The sequence below is a fragment of the Athene cunicularia genome (genome assembly GCF_003259725.1).
Source record: "Athene cunicularia isolate RWA chromosome 10 unlocalized genomic scaffold, athCun1 chr10_part1, whole genome shotgun sequence".
NCBI lineage: Eukaryota > Metazoa > Chordata > Aves > Strigiformes > Strigidae > Athene > Athene cunicularia.
In genome coordinates, this window is record NW_020799112.1 from 21,904,575 (window position 1) to 21,929,740 (window position 25,166).

The 25,166-nt window shown below is 42.4% G+C and overlaps 1 protein-coding gene across 1 annotated transcript in view; it reads right to left on the reverse strand.

Annotated features, from left to right (window-relative positions):
- Positions 1-254: 254 nt before the first annotated feature.
- Positions 255-25,166, reverse strand: part of PRTG (protogenin) — an 80,621-nt gene continuing 55,709 nt past the window's right edge. The window contains exons 12-20 of the mRNA XM_026856092.1: positions 12,449-12,544; positions 11,726-11,912; positions 9,888-10,015; positions 8,955-9,125; positions 5,194-5,376; positions 3,857-3,977; positions 2,812-2,977; positions 1,769-1,873; positions 255-674 (exon numbers count right to left, since the gene is read on the reverse strand). Coding sequence (XP_026711893.1) covers positions 291-674; positions 1,769-1,873; positions 2,812-2,977; positions 3,857-3,977; positions 5,194-5,376; positions 8,955-9,125; positions 9,888-10,015; positions 11,726-11,912; positions 12,449-12,544 — 1,541 coding nt within the window. The 3' untranslated portion in view covers positions 255-290. The remainder of the gene's footprint in view (positions 675-1,768; positions 1,874-2,811; positions 2,978-3,856; positions 3,978-5,193; positions 5,377-8,954; positions 9,126-9,887; positions 10,016-11,725; positions 11,913-12,448; positions 12,545-25,166) is intronic.

Consider the following 25,166-nt stretch of genomic DNA (forward strand, 5'->3'; position numbering starts at 1 on the left):
AACAGCCTTCCCTTTGCTCCAGTGACATATTTTTAACTTTAGTCAGAAATCTTCACTGTCCTTTCACATTTGTTGACCACTGAACATTCAAAATGAGTGAGTTTTTAAAACAAACAACAACAAAAAAAAGAAAAAAAAGAAAAAAAAAGAAAAAAAAAAAAAATTCAACAGAAATATAGGATCACCTGCTAGGTTAGTCAGGCTTTCCACAACATAAACCTTTGGCTCCCTGTTCATTGTCCTTCGAACAGACATACACGGCGAGAATGTCTGGCGTGGCCCTAAGGGTGTCAGTTTTGCACTGCAGAGTGTATCTGAAGAGGTGAGGTAGGAGTCTGGTCAGCAGCCACCGGCAGAGGAGACGCTGTGCAGTTACTCACGGCAGGGCTCCTCCTGCTCGTACCCAAGTCACTGCTTACGAAAGGGCTGGCAGCGGGAGGGGTGGCACTTGTCACAGAGGAGAGATGTATCTCATCGTTGGACTCGTGAGAAAATCTTCCAGAGTCCCCAGTCTCGTGGCTTCCCTCGCTGTTGGCCGAGTGCTCGGTGTCAGCTCGGAACGGCCCGGGGAAGCTGGGCGGCCGGCCCGCAGCGCCGGGGCACTCGTCCTCTCCGAGCAGCACCCTGGGGCCTGGCTGGTACAGACACACCGCCTGGACAAATCTCCTCTGAGGCTACACAGAGAGCAGAGAGAAAAAGATTGTCCAGCCTCTGAAAAGCTGATCATTTCAATAATTTTCATTTTTACTGCATTCCCTCTCTCCTGTTCTGCTGGAGTGCCTCTAACAGCCCTGGCTCCGAACAATCTGAGCTGTCCTACAGGAGGTTAAAAAGAATCAATCTCGAGTCTTGCTCATACTCTTCTCTTCCATAATAGATGAAATAATCCCTTCTAGCTAAGCATGACTAATCAAGAATGATTTCACTGGAGAGACCTGAATGGTATTTTAAAAACATACTCGGTAGTGCTCTCTCCCATCCCTTCATGCATATTCTTTAGGCATTACTCCTTGGGTGGTAGCAAATACTTCTCTTACAGAGGCATCAGAAATAGGCACCTGCTTCTGGAACTACTTTAGAATATGAAACACAGATATCAGGATTTTCTATTCCTTAAACATACAAGAGCACAATACAAGCTACAGTTCAATAAATATTAGTTAGATGGCCCGTAGGTGTGAATTTGCATGGTAATACTCAGGATTTGGTTTAACATTTCAGTTTTAAACTGTTACTTTTCTCATCCAAATAGCAAATGTGTCCAGAGCAACACTTTCGGAAGCCAGACAGTTCCACTCAGATTTGCAATTTCTTTGGTCAATCATTTAGCCTCCCTCTTTTGGTTTCTCTTCAGCAAACAAAGTTTTAGCTGTCAGGGTAGGAGGGGATTGTTTACAGTTTTTTGTATTATTTTTATTTATAAATACATATTTAGTTTGTATTTATATTTATACAAAGTCTCTGCAGATGCTCTGCACAGACCCAGTGCACAGAAATCCTTTTGCTCACAGGTAAAAGAGCACAGGCAAGAGAGTCATCAGTTAACTGTAAAGAGCTATAGTACCTGACAACTTGGGACAGAAAATTAAACGTCCGTAAAACTTTACCACATGGTAAAACACCATCAACCTCAACACAACTGAAACTCTCCAATTAAAACTTAGATCACTAATTATGCTTCTTCATAAATAGAAAACTACCTATCTTCCTTTGTAAACCCAGGATACCACACCGGAGATTGCACATCTCCGTCCATTAGACCAATTACCTCCTCGGTCTTCACCTTCTTAGTATCTTGGAAGAACAGCCACCTCTTCTTGCAGTTAGCCTTTGTGACCGGCCCGTAGCTGTTAATAATCAGATCAGATCCCCCCTACAACAGAGGGAGACGCAGACATTTATTTTAACAAATTAAGTTTCTAAGATATTTGAAAATATTTTTCTATTCCTACCTATTAGCTCCATACTGAAGAGGAAGACACAGTCTTAGTGCTCAGTCACGTGTTTGTGGTCTGGTATTCATCTACTAATCAAGGTAAGTCAAGACCAGACCCACTAAATCTGGGAATCCCCCAGGCCAGACCCAACAGCTACAATACTGCAAACACACAGCAAAATGCTCCAGCCACTGCTCTTGCTCCACAACTTTGAACGTGACCATTTGTGCCTATCCGGGGTCCCTTCCCGTTTCCCAGCTCTGGCACACACCCACAGGGAGCAGCTCCGCTCGTGCAGGTTTGCGGCGTGCACAGAACAAGCCCTGAATCAGTATGTCTGCCTCTGAGAGTAAGGCCAGTGTGGTTTTGCCACATTTTGTCACCGAACTCCTGCACTGTAAGATTCTACACATCCACTGATGCATCCTGCAATCCAGATTCATTTATAATTTGACCAAATAGGAGTTTATAAAATGTAACACTGTTTTACCAGAAACTATACAGAAAAATGTTTTCTTTAATACCTGCTCAGTGATCACACTTGCCAAGGACTCTCAGCTCTCCCCCTGCACTGGTAGAGGGCACCGAGCAGCCCTAAGTCCATGGGCCTTTCACCCTCTGATGCTGGGCCGGAGCCAGACTCTGCAATCTGCAGAGTACAGTGTGAGACAAGTGTACTGAATCAGATCTCTACCTGAACTTCAAGACAAGTCTTGAAAATCTGACCCTGGATTGCCAAACTCGTGCTGGTCCTATTAAAAACCTCCTGTGGGTTTGTAGTGTATTTATTTTACTTTTGGTAAGGACTCTGATGCTGCAGCAATGGATTCTAAAGAAAGATTTCTGGTTTGGGAGTGAGCAAAGCTCACTGTACCTTAGCATCGATGAAGCTGCTTCCCACTATCATTGGCAATAAGGATTCTTCATTCTCTGCAATTCCTTCAATACTCTTCTCCACCTCATTAGCACTGGCTAATGAGATGCTGTTGTGTGACAGCTGGTCAGTGCTTTGCTGCCCGGGTTTAGGAGCAGATGTTTTCCTACACAACGTTAAGCAGAAATAAAACTGATCCACAGGAAGAAAATATAAAATAATTAAGGATAAACTTCAAAGCTATTATTAATCAAGTAATATTGGTATATTCTTGGCATTTACATTTTGTTATATGATACTAACTCTCATGGAATTTAAATATATTGCTTGTGATAAAAATAACATCTGCCTCCAGTTAATCATACACAGTATGCTACAAGTTTATATGCAGACAGGAATTATCATGATTAGTATATTACTTGGAGGAAGTAACCACTAATGATACTAAGACTTTTCTACCAGGCTACACAGAGACTGTCTCCAAATCCGTATTTTTTTCCGGCAGGTATGCTAAAAAGTCCTTGCTACTAAAATATACTTTCAGACATTTTTTTCATTTATTGTTTCAAGTAACTTATATTTGCTCTGATCCCAAAGTTGTGGGCAGGGCCACTGGGCCAGTTTATGCCCCATAGCAGCTGATGACAAGACAGATTGCACCACTGCAGAGCAACTGCATCACGGAACTGCTTCATGTCAGAGTTCCTCTTGTCCAGCAACACCAGAGCAGTAAAGCCTTGCAAGCCAAGCCTGGGCAGGCTGGAGGGCTGCTGAAGGAGCCGATGATGTAAAGCAGCATGCTTATCTAACTCAAAATGGGGGGGTTACTTGGAAACATGCCTCATACTTAGTTGTCACAGCACCACTGACTCACTCTATGGGTTCTTCCTTCTTTTCACTGGAGAAGGTAAAGTAGGAAGAACCAACAAAGTGCTCTGTTTCCACTGCTAGCAGGAACAGGTGAAGAGACAGAGGACTCCAGGGGACTTAGCACTCTTGCAGAAGGCATTGAGAAAGAGCTCAGTCATCAAGAACAAAAACGTACCTGGCTTTACTGCGATAAATTAAGATCAGGATGCAGATAAGGATGCAGGTCAAGGCTATGCAAACCCCGACAACAATGCCAGTCATTGATTTCTGGTCCAGATGATAATAGTCAGAATAAGCTATAGCAAGAAAGAACACAGAAAGGCTCAGTAAATGAGAAGAGTTACACACTGATCCCTGTTGGGACATTAATAGGGTTACAGTCACAACCAGAGACAAATGTTTCCTTTCAAGGAGATTTCCAGACTTTCTCTGTCATACATTTTGAAAACAGAACTTGTAGACCAAACAGAGGAGTGTACGCAGTGCTGGTGTGGGAGGGGAAGAAGGAACTGCCCCACACCAGAGCCTCTTCAGTGACCTACAACAGGGAGCAGCTCTCTCCAACCCCTTCCTTACAGGGTGCTGCTAGACAACAAAGGGAAAAGGCTTGGAGAACTCCAGGCTTGGAGAACTCCAGGCTTGGAGAATTCCAGGCACTCTCACCTAGGATGGTTCACTTTGGTTTACGCTCTAACATCGTATGTCTATTAACCTAATCCTGAGGGCATGACTATTTGCTTACTCAGGCCCAAAATATAACTGAATTCCAGGAAGGGAGAAAGCCTGAGCAATAAAAAATCCCTATGTTTTAATCACAATTCCATGTGTAGCAACAAGGAAAGGTTAAAAGGCTCATGTACCTGAATAATTACTAGCTCATCTCCTGAGACAGCTCTAAAATCTGTAACAAGTCACCAAGATAAATCCTGTTCTGTATCAGACAAAGACAATGTGGTTTTCTGTTCTTATATGGAGAAAGCACTGATGTTACCTTAATTTCTGCAAGGTAACACATCACATGTTCCCCAAAGAGCTGCAGGTGAGGCTGACTTCTCTGGAGAGAATATTTGCTGGTGTATCACTGACTGACAGGTTCATTTGGGTTGCTGGAATACCTGGAACCAGCAAATTCCAACAGATGTATCTGAGATGCCACCCCATCTCTGCGGGGCTGCCTGGCTCTAACTGACCCAGTCCTACTGGTATCTCGAGCCAAATAAAGGGCTTACAAGTGCCCCAGAAGACCAGCTGCAAAGCTGACACTGATGTAAAATTCAAACCAGTTCTGTACTCTCCTTTGAAAGGCAAACTTCCAACTTCTGAGCAAAAGAATTAAACCAGTTCTGAGTTGAACTGAGATAAAAATTCCAAAATGGTTTCATTTAGAAGGAAATGCCACACTGTTAGCACATAAAGCAGAATGGTCTGCCCAGAAAGAGGTTACAAGCTAAACCAAACAGGGATCTTTCTCCCTGGCACTTGTGACAGCAGTAATCAACACGTGGTACTGACTTGTGGAATCTCCCGAATCCAAGCGTTTAGGTCTCTGGTTGGACTCTGACGTTGCCTTTGGCAGGACAGCGAGTTCTACTGCATTTGAGAAGGGTCCTTCTCCCACTTCATTGGAGGCTGCTATTTTGACCAAGTAGACATTTCCTGCTACAAGGTTCTCCAGCAAAGCCATGGTCATTGCTCCTATGAAAAGATTTGTTAAACAGTTCCAGTTAGACAAAATCTGTGGGAACAGGGTAAGATTTAAATGTTGGGACCTACACCACCTCCAAATCCTGTCTGAGGACTGTGATCACTTTCACGGGTTCTACCCTGCACGTACAGGGTACAGAATGAACACTGGGGCTGCCTGGTTGTCTCCTCTGTCCTTTCTCTCCGTACTGCTTGGACACAGCACACTGTGGAGTGCCAGTATAGTTCAAAACCACAAATATTGGCTACGAGACACAGCCTACTCATCCTAAATGCAGTGCTAGCTGCATTCCGTGTGATCCCATCTGTGAGGAGATGCTTGAAGCCTTAACTGGACTTACAGACAGAGCAAGCAGAATGTTAGACCTCTCTCATATATTTATCTGTGTGCCTCTCCTAGATCCACTGTACCGTGAATGAAAATTGCCATAACAAAATAATTCAGGTTCAGTTTATCAAATTTCAGGTCTAGTAGGGTAAAATGAACAAGACACGTTTGGAAGAGTACATTATACCGTGCTTTTAAAATAAAATTAAACCCTATTTAGACCTGCACAGGCTTCCTTGATTACTGTGCATCTAAGCTGTGCTACTAAAAATATTACAGAAAAAGTCTCTCTCACATGTGAAGGATTCATTTCCTGAAGTCTCTTGAAGGCAGAAAAAAAAGATTAAAAACATAAATAGGATTCACTTGCATTGTCCTTAGACAGGCAAAACTCCTAAAGTCCATGAGAGCTTTGCTTGTCCAGGGACTGCAGACTGCTGCTTAAAGTGCCAATTCCTTTCTAAAGTGCCTGTGTTTCTTCCTACCACAGAAATACATCGCTTTACTTTCCCTACATAATGGCAGTTACAGGACCAAATCTATCCCCTGTTCTCTTTCACATATTCCATTTACTTTCTCAGACTTAAGTCTAAATTTCAACCTTTCAAATCCGTTTCAGAAGCCAGAATTTATAGTAGCATGGGGGTGTGTAAAATATAAGGTGGTTTTGTTGACAGAAAAGATTATACATTTGGCAAAAGGGAAGCTACTTCAAAAGCTATTTCAGCTCTTCCATAAAAGCACCCATTAGCTGAAAGCATTTGAAGTAAAACGTGAGGTATCTGTAACCAAAGGAGCTGTAATATTTAGCACCAGCAAGGGCGAAAGGTCACGTTTCAATATTCCAGGCTCTTTCCCACCAGCTCCCTTCAAACCTGCGGCACTGCTGAAGCCAGGAGGCACTTTGTACTGATTTACTGCACACCAAGTGTGGCAAGGCTGTAACTTCTGATCCACTTGAAGAGAACTAGGGAGAAGGGGGGAGGTGGCTGGACGACAGCCCACATCACGGATCAGCAACAAACTGCAGTTGTATTTTCTAACTGTGCCGTGCCTAACACCGGCTCTGTCGAACTAAAGGGGTTTGGGTTTTGAGTTGGTGGATTGGCAGAAATGTTCGTACGTTCACTAAAGCCTCTGCTAGGACTTTTACAGGGGGTAGGGTTGGTTGGGGTTTGGTTTTGTTTTGGTGGTAGGTTTTAATTTATTTTTTTTATGTAGGGGGGCATGTCTTTGGGGGTATGCAAAAGGAATGGGGTCAAGATTTCACAAATCTGCTGCAGAGCAAGTTTAGTGTCAAGACAAAACAATGCTATTTAGTGCAAAGGGTGAGCTGGCTTTATCAGGATAAATGCATTAAAAAACCCAAACCCTGCTTCTACCTCAAACTACCTGGGAGAGGACTGTCACGGGACTATGACAGTATTTGCCTCATCTTACAGCTATACACTAATTTTCTTTCGCAGACTTTTTCATCTCAACTTTAAGGAGGAGCATTACAGATTGTCCTAACGTGTCAAGGTGCCCAAATTCCGTGCCGTGCCTCAAACCCCATTATATCTGTCAAAATACAAAATTAGTGACTCGAACATTGATGGACATAGTAACACACCGGGATTTGGAGCTCTCCTTTTGCTCATTCCCTCCAACAGTTTTGGTGCGGGAGCACATGAAAATGTTTAGTGTTACTGCCACCCCCTCATCCGAAATGTCTGTGGTACAATACTATTTGAGATGCTGCTCAGTCTCACAGCCGGGGCTGAGCTGAAGCACATACCTGACAGCAATTCAGCTGCACCAACAAATACAGCGTATCATCGCTAGAGCGACGAGATTTATTCTTCAAATATAAGCTGTCAGTGAATTTAAATCTGCTGGGGGTTTTATCGAGTAAAAACTAATATTAAATTGGTCCCTTTAACATGGCAACTTTACATCACTGTTTCTTTCAACAATTTAATGGGACAACTTTATATCACTGTTTCTTTGAACAATTTTAATAGTGAAAAAACATGGGCTCAGCCTTCCCCCTATAGTGAGACCTCACTGACATTTCAGAGACTAGCTATTTTTCACAAATTTTGCTTAAGATTAATAGTCATCTTGCTGTTACTCTTCACAGCTGACCACTGCATTTGAGGCCAGCCTGGCAAATACCATTCTGCTCCAGCAAAGACAGAGGCACTGCCACCTTTCAGAACGGCTGCTGGCCCTGCATCCTCTCCTCAGGAGCAGCACAAAGGACAACCACATTCTTTGAACTCAAACAGTTCACTCTGACGGCGAAACGACTTGTCCTCTGTGAGTGCATACTCGTCAAGTTTTATGAATTTTCTCCACAGAAAATTTAAAGCCTCACTCTCTGCTAACAGCTAAGCTTTCAGCCATGAAACAACACAGAACAACACAGTAACTCTTCCTGGGCAACCCTCTTAAATAAGCTGCTCAAGTATATGACTTTACTCTGAACACTGAGCTTCTCTCTCTGCTTTCATACATTATTAGATCATTATCTATTCTGAACTCTCTCTATTTTGAATACCAACTAAACAGTAAATGCTTTTTTCTTTTTTTTTTGGCTATAGTAGAAATCTGTTCTTGAGGCAGCTCTTCAAATCATAGTATTATTCTGGAAAGTGCCTATAAAAATTTAGGCTGTATCTACATCTAATCACCCAGATGTGACTGCAGTTCACATCACCATACCTGAGTTACTGTCAGATTAGCTAGCTGGGCCTCAGCAGTAGAATAGAGCCAGAGAGTTCAATTGAATTTGCAGAGCAATTTACTGGGAGTAGGGGAAAGTTCATTAAGCAAACTGAGCTAACTGGATTGGCAGTGATTGGAAGAAACATATAAACCCACACAGCAATATTTATAAATTTATTTCTGGAGAATAAGGCATCTCAGAGACTTCAGATCTGAAAGGCTGCATTTACCCAATGAAACCATCACAAGCACGGTTGCAACAGAACCGAGATGGATGTTAATTGGGTTTATGAGACGTTTTGGCATGTACATGCTGAGCTCCAAAGCAACAGACAACCCCTCTCCCCTCACCTTCCGAGGATTAATTGTTTTTTAATGCATTTGCATCACAACCACGGGAATAATTCTAACTTTTACGTGGACATTTACTTGAATTTCTTTCTTACTGTAGCCCAAGTAGCTCAAAGTAACAAAGCATCTTATGAGTAGTATCACTGTTTGCCCAGTTCATAGGTTTATGATTTTAGTTTACCTTCTCTGTGCAACACTTGCCATTCCCCCGCAATCCAAGACTTCCTGGATGCATAGAGGATGGTGTATCGTGTAACAACTGTTTCAGGACCATCAGGTGGCTTCCAGGAAACCAAAGCAGTATCATCCTCTATCAAAGTCACCTTCACTCCTACTGGAGGGCCAGATGGTGCTGTGAGAACAGTAACACAATGCTATTAGGCTAAACTAATTTAAATGCAATTAAATTGCTCAGAAAGAAACCGATGTGCGGACCTAGTGGCTACTGCTACATCCCAGATAAACAACATATAAACAAACACACAGTGCTCCTCAAGAGAAACTCTCCTGTTAACTCTGATCTGGTCAATAGCTTAGATTTTGTAAAAGCAAATTCTGGATCTTTCCTTCAGCTCCAGAAGGGAACAGTTACTGACAAAACCCCACATCATTACCCTGTGAAGAGGTACATCACAAACCCTGCAATGCTGAGACCATGGAACTGAAGCTCTGGATTTTCACTGATCAAGCTGACAGAAAAGTAAACCAGCAGCTAGGGCAGTAGCTGTGTAAAATGCTTAGTTTCTAAAACTTCTGGTTTTTAAAATACGTTTCATAATGCCTATGAATCAGCCAGGCCTCTTCAATACTTCTTTTTTTTTTTTTAATTCCAGTTATTTCCATTCAGTGGTTGCTAAAGGTGTAAGTATATCACATTCTACATTAAAATCTTTGCTGATTTTAGGTAGATTTTGAAAAAGAATTTCACAGTTCCAAAACAATTATTTTCCTGACAGCATTTTTCTCTCTCTCTCACTGAGAAAAGCAGTATCAGTATCTCACAGGAGAGTATTTCTCTCTCCTACAGACAGTTTAAAATTAATAACCAATTTTTCAGGCCATTTGGTTTTCAGAGCTTTCCTTTAGAACCCCGTGGTCCTCTCCTAGGCCTTACCTTCTGGAAGGGTAGTGTGGTAGACTACTGGACTCCAGGGACTGGAGAGCTGGTCCACATGCAGCCGAACTGCAAATTCATACATGGTTTTTGGCTCAAGACCTTGAACTAACATGTGAGTGTCTGACCTATACGGATGAAGGAATAAAATAAATTTAACAGCAGCAGTTGACTTCAAGATCCCAAACTCAAATGGCATCTCACAGACACCGTGAGTGGATTCTCACTGTCAGTTCAACAGAAGACAAACCAGCTCAAGCTGAGACACGTGGTCCATCTGCGCTCCCTCCCCAAAAATGTAACTGTACCGACCCTGGGGCTCTCTGGGGGACACTGCCTGCTGTCAGTTGACTTGAGCTCAAGTTTTTATAAAGGCTGTTTGGACAGCTGATGCACAAGCAAGTCCAACAGTATGATTTCCCAGATCACCAGTAGGTATCCCAAACTCAGCTCTCCCCACATTTGTTCACGGGACACTATGCTTCAGGCTGGAGGAACAAACTCCAACCAGCATCACAGCTGAAGAGGAACAGGCTCTTGGCTCCATCGGCTGTTCCTGGATCTGTTTCTCAGTTCGCAGAACAGACACAGGCTGTGTTTGCAGCTTCCACTTGCAGCCCCTATCCCCTCATGTTTAGGGGATCTCTGTAGAATATGAATGTTCCCTAATCATTTTGTAGTCATATTTGTTAATTTATTAATTGTAAAATTTGCTATATTAATTATAATATTGCAGTTTACTATCTGATCACAAAGTTAATTGTAGAAATTCCGCCTCATTTTAGTTCTGCAGAAGAAGGGAAATCTTTCATATACACCAGGGTTAATTCTGGGTGCTAAGACCCAAATCGAGGTTAAATCTCAATTTTAAATGGTGTTACTCGACAGCTACTGCTTTATTAAATCTCATTTAATATTTTAATCTTCCATAGTGCAAAGGCAGTCACCAACATTTGCAGTAGTCTCATCCTATCACAAAGAGCAGCAGTCACTGCTGTGCTCCATACTGCACACGAAGAATTTCACATGGCGATTATACTGTGTCTAATCGTTGTCAGGAGTTATGCAGCAGGGGATGCCTTCTCTGAAGTGAAAACCATCCATATTAAGATGGAAACTATCTTTTAAGATAGCGTTTTTCTTATTTAGAGGGCTTTGGTAACCCCAGGTACTGAGGGAGCTACACACACATGGATTCCCTCAGCAGCACCACGGCCCCCAGCAGAGTCAGTCACAATGGAGCAAAGTCTTCTGCTCCCTCCCATACCACCTGGGCAGAGAGCTGGGCACCAAGCCTAGGCAGAATTTCTTCCCTGCTCTGCCATTCTGTGGCTCATGCATTTCTCCTCTGAAAAGCAAGCTGCAGTTCCACTCAGCTTCCTCCTGGCAGGGTGCCACACACCCAGGAACGTGGCACTCCCACAACAACATGCTCGGACCCTCAAAACTCAAAAATTCTTGTTTCCAGTCTTAAAATCAGACACTGGACTAAGTACCATCTTTGCCCAGACAAGATACCTATGAAATAAGTATTCAATTTTGTTTGTTTGAAGAAGAACATAAAATTAAATTAAGACAGCTAAAAAGCCATTAAAAATTCAAGAGGTTGTCCGGGGATCCAACACAAGGATGACAGGTAGAGAATTACGCTGTTCCATGAACACGTCTTAAATAACCAAGAAACAGAACTAGCGACCACTGGGCAGAACACACAGTCCTCTAAGGGAGATGAAAGTTGTTACAGTAAAAGGCTATTAAGAGAGGGCAGGAAGAGCAGCAACTGAGTGGGACGGATCTGGAAACAGGAAACCAGGACTCATTAGTAGCCCTGCACTTACGTTTGAAGGTAGAGAACCAGAGAAGCGTTCTGCAGCCCCACGGGGTTGCAGCGGATTGTGTAGTTAATGACTTGTGCAGATGTGAAGGCAGGCTTTCCCCAGTGAAGGTAGATGGAAGATGAAGTATTAGCTTTGGCATAGAGGTGGTGAGGAGGTGGTGGTGGTGGCACCATGCGATCACGGACAGCTGTTTAAAACAAAAAAGGAGCACGAATTATTTAATGAACTGTATACAGATACTGGTGAGATTAAGAGACGGGTCTGAGCCCACAGGTTTAGATTCAAATCTGCCTCTGCACAGCACTACCCGGTATCAGACCCAGGAATCTGGTTCAAGCTCTTAAAGATCCTTCCTAACCCAATACACATCACATACGGCTCCTCTAGTCCCACTTGTTTAGTCAAAACTATAAACAGAGACAAGGGAGCGAGACAAATCTCTCTTAAGACACATGATACATCACTGGTGAGATGATGCAGACGATCCAACAGGGGAGGAAAACGTGCTTGGTAGCTCTCTTGTTTCCTCAGCTGCAGTTCACCAACACAGGAGACCGCCACAGTTGCAGGATGACTAGGACAGTATTTGTCACAGATATAATCTTACTGGTTCTCTGTTTTACACCAAATTAATCGAATATTTATAGGTTAAAAACAGAGAGCTGCTGGGTCCTTGAAACAGCTCAGCTCTTAACAAATTCTTCATGCACCTACGCCACTTACAGACACATCCCGGAGTGCTGACTGTTTGGTCTGCCTGATAACCTTCTTCCATACTGTTATACGCCAGCAGCCTTACATGATACTTTCTTCTAGGATCTGCACAAAGAGAAAAGGAATAATTAAGACTCAAGTGAAAAAATAAGGATTTTCAGACTTCTGCAGATAGTGACATAGCTTGATTCTCCTGCAAGTTTGGTTCAAAACTTGTCGGCTATAATCAGCAGACTGACGAACAGGCTGCATGCCTGGAAGCCTGTCTCTTCTCCAGCACTGCAGATTTCCCTGAATCTCTGCCCAGAATCAGTCACTTATCTCCCAACAGCCTGAAACAGAAGTCTGTAACAGAAATCAGTGGGAGTAGGATAAATATCCCATTTCTATCTGTAACAAAAATCACACCTTCACAGCCACAGAGCTAGATTTAATAGTATGATTCAGCATATTGAAAGTGCTTTCAGTCTCTAATAAAGATTTGTAAAAGCAAACAGCATGAGGTCCCCAGAAACCAACGTTTATCTCTGGAAAAGCAGGCTGTAATGCAGCAGGACAGTCAGAGCAAAGGGAAGAAGACAGGACTCAGCAAAGAGACTGGAAATGTTTTGGTTCCAGGTCTGAGAGGAGATACTCTGGGAAACAACAGTGACCGTTAATAATGCTTTTGACTAACAACTTCTGCTTCCACGTGTTTTCTTACAAGCTGGTTCTGGCACTCTTAGAGGGCCGCTGTTCCTCGCTTGAAGGGTCTCCCTGTTCCCCCTTCTCTGGCCACGCATCTGGGAACCCTTACGGCAGTTTGCTGCTTCTCTCATTCTGTTCACGATACACTGGCCTTGACGGGAGTGAAAAATTACTACAGAGTTAGGCGGGGACCTTAAGCTTTTTGTAAGTGGAGGTGGCGTGGGTACCCTCGGGTGGTGAGGGGAGCAAAGGCCAGGCCAGACACCGTTTCACAAACCCGGTCCGTGCAGGGACAGGCTGCGAGGTGCAGCGTTTGCTCTAGTGCATGCCAGCTCCTCTGGGCTCAGCTAAACCTCCCCCCAGGCCTGATGTAGCTGTCAGGACATTCTCCTCTTCTGCTGCCAGGAACCTATTTCTTTCTGTTAAAGAGTTTCAGACGGTTCAGATGTTACAGAACTGTGCCAATCTTATTTCTTTTCTCCTTGCCTTACAATAGCACATCGTCCCTTCTCAAAACAGGCTCTCCCTTTCTCGATTTAGCTGAGATTTGACAGGGAGATTTGGACATGTGAAATACTCAGCAACACAAAAATCCCTGACATTTCTTCACCACAAGCAGGACTCGTGTTTGCATCAGATCGCTAGCTCCCTCTGCAGTCTCCGCACCAGCAATGCAATCGTACAGCTCTCGATTCGATGCTTCCCTGAAGCCAACACAGTCATTTCATAATAATGCATTTGCAAAATCTGCTCGTATTTATTTTGAAATGTACAGTCTTTTTGTGCTGTAGTTACCAACATCAGCTTTAAATGAGATATTGCTAGGTAGAGTCCACATCTCTATGTATGTTTATTTTTAAAAGACAGTTTTACCAAAATCTAAATAAACCTGTGGAGGGGGGGAAAAAAAAAAAAAAAAAAGAGGCTCTTAAATTTGGATTAAAGTATTTCTTTGATGTGTTTAACACTAATGGTAGAACAATCAAAAGCAGCCCATTCCCATTTTTCAAATAGGCTTTAACTAACATCACAAGTAGACAATGAAAATAATAAAATGTCAAAAAGTGATATTTTTTTTTAACTAGAGCAAAACTCTCATTTGTTTTGGAGGTTTTTTTCACTTCACAATATCACTTTAGCAACCGATGATGTCAGTTGTTCCTAGCCAACAAACTGCAATCAGGGAAAAGGAGATGGACACAAACACAAAGAATAACCTCAAGCATGCAATAAAAAAATAATTTTAATATTGCAAATTCAGAAATAGAGTAAGATATTATACGTAAATCATTGCAATCTCTTAAAAATTTGTAAAAAACAAAAGACACGGGAACTGAAACGATTCAAAAGCACCAAGTGATACTAACACACCAAAATCAAGTTATGGTGACTTACTGAGGGGAATTACAGCACAGACCTCAGAAAACAGAAATCTCTACTTCCCAGGCCGCTTGACCTGTGGTGGATTACAGACACACACACTGAGCGTGTAACGGGAACATTCAAACGCAGTGACAACATTTTAAAAAGAGGCCATCAAGATCTCATCAGGATTATGCTTTGGAGGTTGCCATCATCATCGATTCCCCCAATCCATTCTCGGAGGAAAACCCTTACATTTGGGCGCTATTTAAGAGGCCCTCGAACAGATTCCAGGCGACCAGGCAGCAGCCAGCCAAGTGTCACAGACCATCTTTTTCTTTACAGGCTCCTGCAGAAGAGACCCCTGCTGCACTTCCGCAGGGCCCGGGATGACAGACACCACCATTTATCATCCTGCCCAGCACCTTCAAAAACTCTGTGCCCTTTGAAAGTGCTCACCCAGAACTGATCATCTTCACTGTGAAATGAAGAATAGCTAAGGTCTAGTGCCCTGCTGAGCTGAATGAGGAGCCTGTGAGGTCTGTTTATCCTCACTGCCTCTTTTTTTTTTTTTTTTTTTTTTTTTTTTTTTTTTTTAACCCTGAATTCCTCATTAACACTTGATTGGGGAGGAGAGGAAGAATAATGGGATGTGGAAGAAAGGCAAAACCGTAACTCCCACCAAAAAAAATTCAAGTGTTGAGAAAAACACATTATTTGAATCTTATTTTATGTGTCTTTAATGCTCTACATTTAGAAAAAGCACATTGTTGAACACCATTCCTCTTGTATAATGCAAGTTTCAAAAATAATTATCTTTATTGTGGAAGAGTCTGTTTAAAATCTCTCAACTAGCCTCTACCATCTAATAACCAAGGTTGTTTCCACTTCAGGACATCATGGTTCAACTGGTAGGAAGACCAGTTCAATCCAAAAGCGATGTCAGAATTTTTCAGCTGTCACATATTACTGCTTCTGTGGCTGAAAAACCATCTGCTGGTATCTGTGACTGAAGCAGCAGCTGAGGAGGGCTGCATGATGTGCTGGCCTAGCAAAGCCTCACTGTCACAGTAATCTAACAAGGAGAATATCAAAGAATTTTAAAGGCGGTGTACTGGGCAGCAAAAAAACTGATGTGAAACTTGCTTCACAGGTTATGTGTGTAACATCGGCCAAGACCAAAGCCTCTGCTGAGCCGCTGGTCCGTGCTGATCACAGCTTCACCACAGGCAAAACAAGATAAACAACAACCAAAGGTCTGCCTCCACTTCCAACAGGTACCTGCACACTATTTGCTTTATGAAGTGGTGGAAAAATATTTTTTTATCTGAAGTAGCCTCTGTTTAGAATATCTGTAACAATTTTTAGTTTCCTTTACAGGCCTATTATACGGCAATTCCAGCACCAATTTGGCATCAACACTTTGATCTAGCAGTTCATCAGGTGTATCAAACATTCAAAGCCAGACATACCCTTAGAAAGAAAACAAACTTCGGGAGCTTTCTTATCTTTAACCAGCGTAGGTATCCTGAATAGCTTACACATAAATCATTGATAAAAGACTGGAGATAGCATGGCCACCTGGGGGGCCGACAGTCTCAGATTTAGTGTATTCCATCCATGGACACTGCACAGCAACAGGAGGCTTCAGAGGATCAGAAAGCAGAGAAGTGAGTCCTGAGGCCATCAGCCATGCTCATAACAGGCCCAGAAGTGATGCCGTCTTTCCACCGACCACTGCTACTCAGAAACAAATTAGGTGCAGTGATCTACTCAACCCTTTCAACACAGTTTAAGTAAAAAAAAAAATAAAATCAAGATTTCACATCAAGATTTCACCTCTGCATTTTCAAAATTTCTGTGTAGTGGTTGAAGGCTTGTTCCCAGACCTAAGGTGAACAGGAACAATTCTGTAGCCTGGTTAACAACTGGCTGAATTTTTTAAAGTTAATTTGTTTCTGTTGAATACGGGTTGGGTTTTTTAGTGCTGCTAGCATTAGGTCGTTGGAACATTAAGTGTCACAGCACCTACAGCTTTTTAATAGGCATTTTTATTATTCCTTGAATCCGCTGGTGGCAAGGATGCAAAAATGACACTGTACAAATCAAGAGGGACAGCAGTGATGGGGACATAAACATGCTAGAGCTAATTCATAAATTTTATTACAAAGTGCCTCTGGAGTACACAGAGACTGTCCTAAACAACACTAGAGGCTGGATGTGATAAGCCAGCATCGCTTCATACACTAAAATGGATCTGCCTCACACCCCCTCTTTATGTAACCAAAACCTGCCAGTATTAAAACACATGAGTAATAGTCCAACCAGAGGCACAGATTTCACCTCTGGTGATTAATACTCCAATAAAGACTAGGAAAAAGCTAAATACGCCTTACATGGATTAATTTCAAATTATCAAAATAGATACTGTCTCAAAAATCACCGGTTTACAATTTATGTAGGATCAGCTGGACTCTCCTAGGGCAGTTTTTGCCGGTAGCTCACTGCTCCCTGGTGACACTGCTCTGAAATCCCATATCCTGGCACTCGCTCTCCCACAGACATCTGCAGAGAGCCCTGCAGATTCAACCCTGAGAGGTCTTTCAGCAGCAGGACACACGGGGGAGCCTTCTCTGTTTTGCTAGTCTAGGAATAGCTTCTACACCTTATAATAAAACTATGGCAACGCTAAACACTGCAAGTATGAGCAAAAATATTAATATCATTTAAAACAGGGATTGTAACTTCGAAAAAACATTAAACATTACAGTAGCTGAAGCTTGGCTAGAGTTCAGATGACAATGGTTTACTTGTGTATTTTACTGGTTTATTACATCCCTGAGATATAATCTCAGAGATTATGTCCAGTTTCCCAGAAAGCAGACAGGAAGCTCACAGCAGTTACTGGTGTTAAAGCTGTAAAAACGGATTCTTCAAGAAAAATTACTACAGCGCACTCAGATGTTCCAACACCGTTTGTGTGACAAGTCATTTCATTTCCCAGCATGGAGGGAGAACCACAGCTGCCTGGCTCAAGGAACTGAGAGAAACTGCAAAGTATCACGAGGATTGAGACTGGATTTATTGGCGGTTCTACTGCTCTACAGATCATCGGAACATCCACGTTTTATCGCACCAGCTCAAAATTATTTAGTATTCTTTACTACTGCCATCAGCCTTGCCTCCACATAAATCTTCCTTTACTCTTTCAGTCTGGGGAGAAGTTGCTACTACAAATCAGCTGTCGATCAGAAATACTCATATTCAGATTTTTCCCATTTTCTCTTCCAAAACTTAACATTTTAATATGTTCAAATTATGTATAGTAGTTAAACATGGGTTAAACATACAGATCCCAGTTTTCAAAGCTTGGGAAAATATAAACGGTCTAGTAAATGCATACACTGTGGCAGGGAAAAGAGCTGATATCTTCTCATGCCAGAACTAGTTTTAGTGTACGTTGGTGAATTCCACTGAGTTACTGTCTCAACCTTAGTTCTTCAGCTCTTCTGAAACACTGAGGCAAATACACACAAACATATAAACCAATCTGGCATTATTCCACACCAGAATGAAGGGTGCTTGTGCTGCCCCTCACCGGCCCCTGAAACGCGGGCTGGCTGGGATGGCTCCTGCAGCACCCGCCGTCGTTGGAGGAAGGGGGCGGCGGGCAGTGGTCTCTGTTTTGAAGCCCCTTCCCCAGCAATGAAGGTGACACGGCGAGAGGAAGGAACATCTCTGGGCCCGCCGTGGGTTCATTCCATCTGGTCGAGCTGTACCCCATTACTGCCAGATGGCGTCCTCCTGCACTGCCAGTGAGCCCAGCTGGGAAAACCGGAGGCATCAAAGATTCCATGTCTGTATTAGCAGTTAAACAACAACTATGTGCTTCCAATCACCCAGCTGCATTAAAAAGTACTTCCTCAGCTGCGATCGCAATTCTTAAATTACCAAGATTGCACAGACTGAACTTGTAGGAAAAGTTACTAAGAACAATAAAGTCACTTCCATATTCACAGTGGAACAAAAATTCCATTCTCAACAACATTCTGTTACGTAATTAAAACCCTCTAAGCTTAAAGCAGCGTGACACTAACAACGCAGCCAATGAAAAATCCTAAACTAGACATAATTCCACCCTCCCTTCTCAAAAGGATAGATAGAAATGCAAATGTTCTGGTGACATTTTAACACTACCTTCAAAGCAGTTTTCTGCAGAAGACCAAACTGCATTTATCGCATTCAGATGTTGATAATTCATCTTCCTACGATTCCTCTATTCCAGGTAAATTTATGGCATTAAAGAGAAGTATAAAACCTGTACCAGCAGTTTTTCCAGGACCACATTGTACACAGGAGATGCTCTGGGTGACTTTGTTCAGCTGAAGCTTGTATTTGAACACAGAGTGAAGAGTCCTAAACCAAGAGTGTTAGAGCCATGCTTGCTGATAGCAACACAGCCAAAATTTTGGCTTTCTGGCAAATGCTCCATAGAAAGCATCTGTTTACAGGCTACTTAGCCAAGGTTACAAGAGAGTGTAATATTGCAACCCCTAAAAGCCCTGTCATTGTTTCCTTCAGCTGCTACATGTTTGTGAAGCTCTGAAGGCCTTGAAAGGAGCCAGAGCAGAGCCAACAGGTCAGGGCTAGATAAAATTAAGAAAGAATCTAAGGTCAGACCATGAAAGAACTTTCCCCCCCACCGCCCCCCTCCAGAATAGCGAGCCCACCTCCAGCAGCCTTTCATTCAGTCCTGATAAGAAGAGACAGCACTCCACAATCTGGATTTCAGACTTTTTAAGTCCTCTTTGGGGAGAGGAAAAAGATAAGCCCAAAGAAAATGGACGTTTTACTATCATTTACTGTTGACTCATTAAGTCTGAATACTGAACCTACTTTCATTACCAGTTTTGAACATCCCTGTTCTAGGTATTTTAAAAGGAAAATATTGATAGAAATGAAAGTATCAGGGGCTTTATTCTTGTTTCTAAAAGAATTAAGATTGCACAGAATTTCTGGAGAAAAAAAAACCAAAAAGTTCAATGGCTTGATGTTCTGTACCACGTTCAGTGACTAGAAACACCTTCTGAAGCTACATCCAGTATGGCAATTCTAACAGTTGGGAATAAATTTCAGGGGTTTTTTAGCTTACATACAAAATTTTAAATAATACTTTTTCCCTTTCAATTAAAGTATCAAAACCATACAACACTCAGAAGGCTGAAAAAATGGTTGTTGTAAGGACAAAACTTCTGCGGCCAAATGTCCATTTTTAATTTAATCTTTTGTGCTGCTGAATTTTTTGTGTAACCTACAGGTCCATTGTTGGGTAGTGGTCCGGCTGGATAGCTCATTGGTCTGGTTTGCCAGGGTGACTGCGCTGCCCCCAAGCCCGTCCCTTCCAACACAATAAACTCCAGATAATTATTCAAAGAAGAGGCCAGCAGCATGGGCTGCTCTGACATCGGGTCGTGGCCTTTGACATCGAATCTGGGGCTAGCCAAAGTCTGCTTCGAGCAACAGAGCTCCAAGGGAATTATTAAGGGGGAAGGGTGGGAAAGGAAGAGCACTGAGAAATACTATCCCTAAAAATGTACTTTTGAAGCAAAGTAATGTAAATACAGCAGAAACTTATTAGGAAAATAAGCAAATACATTTCAAATATACTAGACGAAAGGGACAGAGAAAAGCGCATCAAGCCAAACAGTAACACAAAGCCGGGCAGTGGAAGGAGGATGATAGAGATTCGTGTCTGTTCCTCTCAAAAGCAGGTATTCCCTCTCAGATTTTCAGTACTGGATTTTATTTCTCTTTGCTACAAAATGCTGTTTTACTTTGCTCGAGTACATACGATTAGGCAAACACACACAGTTTAGCAATCCTGTTCTATGACGGTTTTTTAAATCTTGCCGAGGCTCTGGGTATGTAATTTCGAAGCATTATTACTAGCTTCAGATAAGAATATTTAATGACTTCTTTATTAAAAGGAGTTGGAATTTCAACTGATCATGCATTTTAAATAACGACCCTTTAACACCAGATTAAAAATTTGAGAGGTTACAAATTGCCAACGCTTTCAATCTTGTGGTTTCTTTTTTCAATCTAAAGGTAACTTTAAACAGTTCGATGGAACAAAGACTGCCTGTGATACTCATGTTTTCCTTTGCAAACCAAATAACTGAAGTAGAAACTAAGTAATTTGTTCTTTGTACAACATTGTAGAAGTTTATTTTGGTAGAAACTAGAACGTATGACACATGTGAATTGATCCAGCTGAACGGTCTGGCTTGCCGCGGCTTTGGATGGCTCTCGCTTATTTGTCTAAATGTGAAAAGGGTCTGTATCCCTTTTGTAGCTTTGCACTATCCCCTCAGAGGGCCCCAGGACAAACAACACCTCACACCCCCTTGCAGTAAAAACATCACCTCACTACTGCCCACCAGCAGCAACAGCAGCTTTATACAAAAAAAAAAAAAAAAAAAAAAAAAAAAAAAAAAAGGCGTGGGGGGAGGGCGACAGGGCAGGATGAATTCCCGGCGTACAGTACTTCAGCCTTTTGAAGGCTACAGAGCCAAGACAACTATCTACACGTCTCTAATCTTTTTAAAAGAAGTGAAGCAAATCTCCAGGATTTTAAGTTTGCTCCATTTCCTCAGGGGCAGGGAACATCACCGCCCTGTCTGCAGGCAGCTCCTCTGTTTCTCTTGCGCTTCAGAGAACTGTTAAATTGCACAAGCAAAAAGCTCTCTTCCAATATTATTTTAACAACACACTCTAAAAGCAGCAGACACCCTTATGTTAACTAGCCTGGCTCACCGTTTTCAAAGTGAGCCCTCAAAAGCTAACTTGAAAGCAATACCAGAGGCCTGGACAAACACCTAATTTTGATCTTTTGTGCTTGTCTTTTCTTCTGAGAGACCTTTTCTTTTGTTGCTGCCCAGTGGAAAGCACATAGCTCATTGGTCCTGCTTTGAAAGATGAGAGCACTGCCCCTCAGTCCACCCCTCGGAGCACAATCACTTTAATGGAATTATGTAGAGAGGCCATCTCTGGAAGGAGAAAGGGAGGGCGAGGGGGGAGGGAAACACTGGCCGAAGGAGCCAGCAGAGCCTTAATTACCCCAGTTACTAACACAGAGATGTCCGCTGAGAATTCGTGCAGTGGCCCAAACAGGACGTGCCACCCCTGACAACAGGTTCCTTTGCACACAGCAACTGACCCATGCACCAGGGACAGAAAACCGGGAATCAAACATTACAGTAGAGGGTCGGGGAAAACAGAAAAAAATAAGAAAAAAAAGAAAAAAAACCCACGCAAATTCTGCTGCAAGCACTCCTCAAAACAGGAGTGTGCTATGAAAGGTTCTCTTCCGTAAGATGGGAGAAACTGGAAAGATGATCTCCTCAGCAAAGCCCAACACGTCTGGGTTGCAGATAGAAGGAAGTTTAGGCAATTTGCCTGACCTTCACACTAAGAGGAATGCTTCCAGAAAACGCATCTGAACACAGCGCAGCGAGCACTCCACCAAGTCGGGTTTCACATTTGCTGGGTACCAAGCTCTGCCGTATCTATGCCCTGACCGCCTGACATCCAGCATCACCTTACAAGCAACATTTTTACACAATGACAAAGGCAATCTGTTCAGAGCGCCCAAACTTTCCCCTGAAGCTATGAAATAAATTTTCTTTCAGAACCAACATTTTCTGCTGGTCTGTCATGGACTCCCCGTGCCATTTTGACCCTTTTGTGCAGCAAAATGAAAACACTATCTATCATTACTTGCTCCACAGTGACTTTCTAAGAGGTGCACGGTTTCATTGCAAAAACATCTGTGGTCTGGTGACTCAGATCTCAAGCTTTAGGAGTTGTGCTGTTGCAAGCATGACTGCAAGACGCAAAAGTTTCAGGTAGGGCAGCTAACAGTCAGTCTGGCTCCCTCCTCCTTGCGAGGACAAGGCACTGCACGCAAACCCATTCGAACCGCTAGATGTAAAACAAGTCAGTCATGACAGGAAAATAAACAAAATATATGCAAGTAGAAACCACCACTATATTTTTCTTAAGGCAAATATTGGCTGCATGGCCTATACCCAGCTGCATCTATAATTAGGGCCCAAACTTCAGGGGGACATTGTGTTATTGCAGGTGTCAAGGGCCATGTGTGCTCCCGCTCCCACAGCGCTCCCTTTTATTTGTCAGACACCAGGTTGTGGTGGTGCCCCTGCCAGACCCACACCATCCACGCTGTGTCCTTGCTGGCAGGCACTTGTGTGAGCACTGAACTGTTCTTACACACTCTGCAGATGTCAATAAAGCAACTGCTTAACGAAGCTCAAAATTCGGCACTCATTTGTTGAATACAGGGTGGAGGGGCAAGTTAACCTAGAAGACTGACGAGTTTTATAGTGAATTTGCTAAATCGACACATTTGTCGGACTGCCAGTTAGTCTGATACACATTTACTGCTCCTAATATGACAACTCGTACCTCATTTGCTGAAGTTAAATCCAGATGCATTTAAAAAGCTTAAAATAAAAGGCTGGCATCAAGCTTCCTTTGTACACTACTTCTAAGGCAAAGTATTCATTGAAAACTCAGCACATAACTAAACATTTTCCAATTACACAGGTTAACAAATGAGGAAGCAGGGAAGACAACTAATAGCACTTGTAAGGAGTTCAGCTCGAATGGCTCAGCTCCGCAGGTAATTCCATCAGAAGTGCGGTGGCAGGAGGAAGCAGGGCCCGCTCAGCCACGAGATGCACTGCAGTATCTCTCTCCATACGTGAACATGGCTGTTACTCCTCTCTCACTACCTTCTTAGATGCCTCAATTCTCTACAGCCTCTCTGACTGGTTGCTTATCTTTGACATTTAGCAAGGGTATTAATTTTAATTACATTTAGATTATGCTGAACTACCTCCTTAGTGGTTTGGCGCAGGAGTGTTATTTTTAGCCTTTACGTTTTCATACAGCACATCCCAGACTTCATGCCCTGAAGAAAATTTCCATTTGTAATGATAATAAAAGTATCCGGGACCCTGCAACGTCCTTGGCTCCAATATGCACCCCTGTGATATTCAATGGCACACTGGCATGAGCTATTCATAATAAGTTCTGCGGTAGGAATTTGCACAGTAAAGTTTATTAAAAGAACACAGTAAATGCCAGCTTGTCACCAGGCGATGAAGCCTGATATACTACATACTTATACTCCTTCTTGAATGCTTCTAGCAAGCTTAAATTTGGTACAAATACCCACCTAGAAGGCCAAGAGAATTTGCTTCTCTGTAAAAATTATACTAACTTTTCACCTCCACGCCGATTCCACCTAAAACTGTATTTCAATGGTATCTGGTGTTCATCCTTTTCCAGGCCAGGCCTCTGCTCTTCTAAGATAATTCACCAGAAGGATTATTCAGTCTGTATTAGTGGCAGCAGCTGTGCAAGTTAATGTTGTTGTTGCTTTTAGTTAAATAGTTGTTAATGGTTTATTTGAAGACTACTTAAGACCAAATTTCTTGGTATTCTTGAAAGCACCATAGGCAGATCTTGCAGGTGGTGTAAAAAGGGGCCAACATGTGCAATCTGAATTTGGACCTAATATTCTCAGAAACTCCAATCCTTTACTCAGGGTAATTCTCTGAACACTCTTCTACAAAAGTGTTGTTTAATGTCTATACAAAGAAGCATCTAAAGAAGAAGAGTAGCTTGAAAGACTCCAGGCTTCCTGAAACTTCTGAAAGTCTTTCACTCTTTTAGTAGAAAAGAAAGAGTAGACACAGCATCTACGATTTCTTTTACACTTTCTGGTGTTTTGTAAAGACAAAAGTATGGGTTTCCCCCACTTGGAAATGGGTTACAACATGTTTTTGAAGTAAATACTGTTTACTACATGTAAACACTACTGTATTTAAAGGATGCGTAGAATAGCACAGAATACCAATAACACCACGGGAAAGTAAATTACAACTTCGCAGAATCTGGAATAGAATTTCACAGATTGTGTCCCCTTTTCCAATAACGTTTTTTATGTGTATAAAGTATTTTCCATAATTATACACATTGGAATTTGGCCTGGCTTAAATTTTTCCTTCAAAATGTTTTGCCTTAACTTTTTTTTTTTTTTTAATAAACATAATCACTTCTCATGGGAAACAACGCCGTTGTTGTCAAAAGTGTTTGACCACGGACCAGTGGTAATTCAAATCTTTTGCCATACCTGCTGCATTTTTTAATTAGTTTTGTGAAGAACAAGCACTGAATACATGTCACGCATTGTGTTAAGAAACTGAGAGGTACAAAGGACTAAGAGACCACTCATAACCAAGGTTATTTTTGTCATCTTTCCTAATGCACTCGAGGTTTAAATCAAGCTATATATTAGTATCTTGACTGAAAAAAAGGAGAACGAAATTACCTTGATGTAATTCCTCTGCATATGAAGTTTATACAACACTTAGAAAATGGAAGGCAGGCTGACTGATTGATTACTTAAGTAAAATAAACACAGAGCTACTTAACTCTTGGCTAGCTGTCTTCCTTTGTACAATGAAAAGGGTTTCCCACCATTAATTCCGTTTTCCGAATGCCAAATCGCGCGGCAGTTAGCCGAGCACTTCAGACCTGCACCAGGCCTGCTGCCCCGCGGCCCGCCTGCTCGCTCGGGCCGACCCGC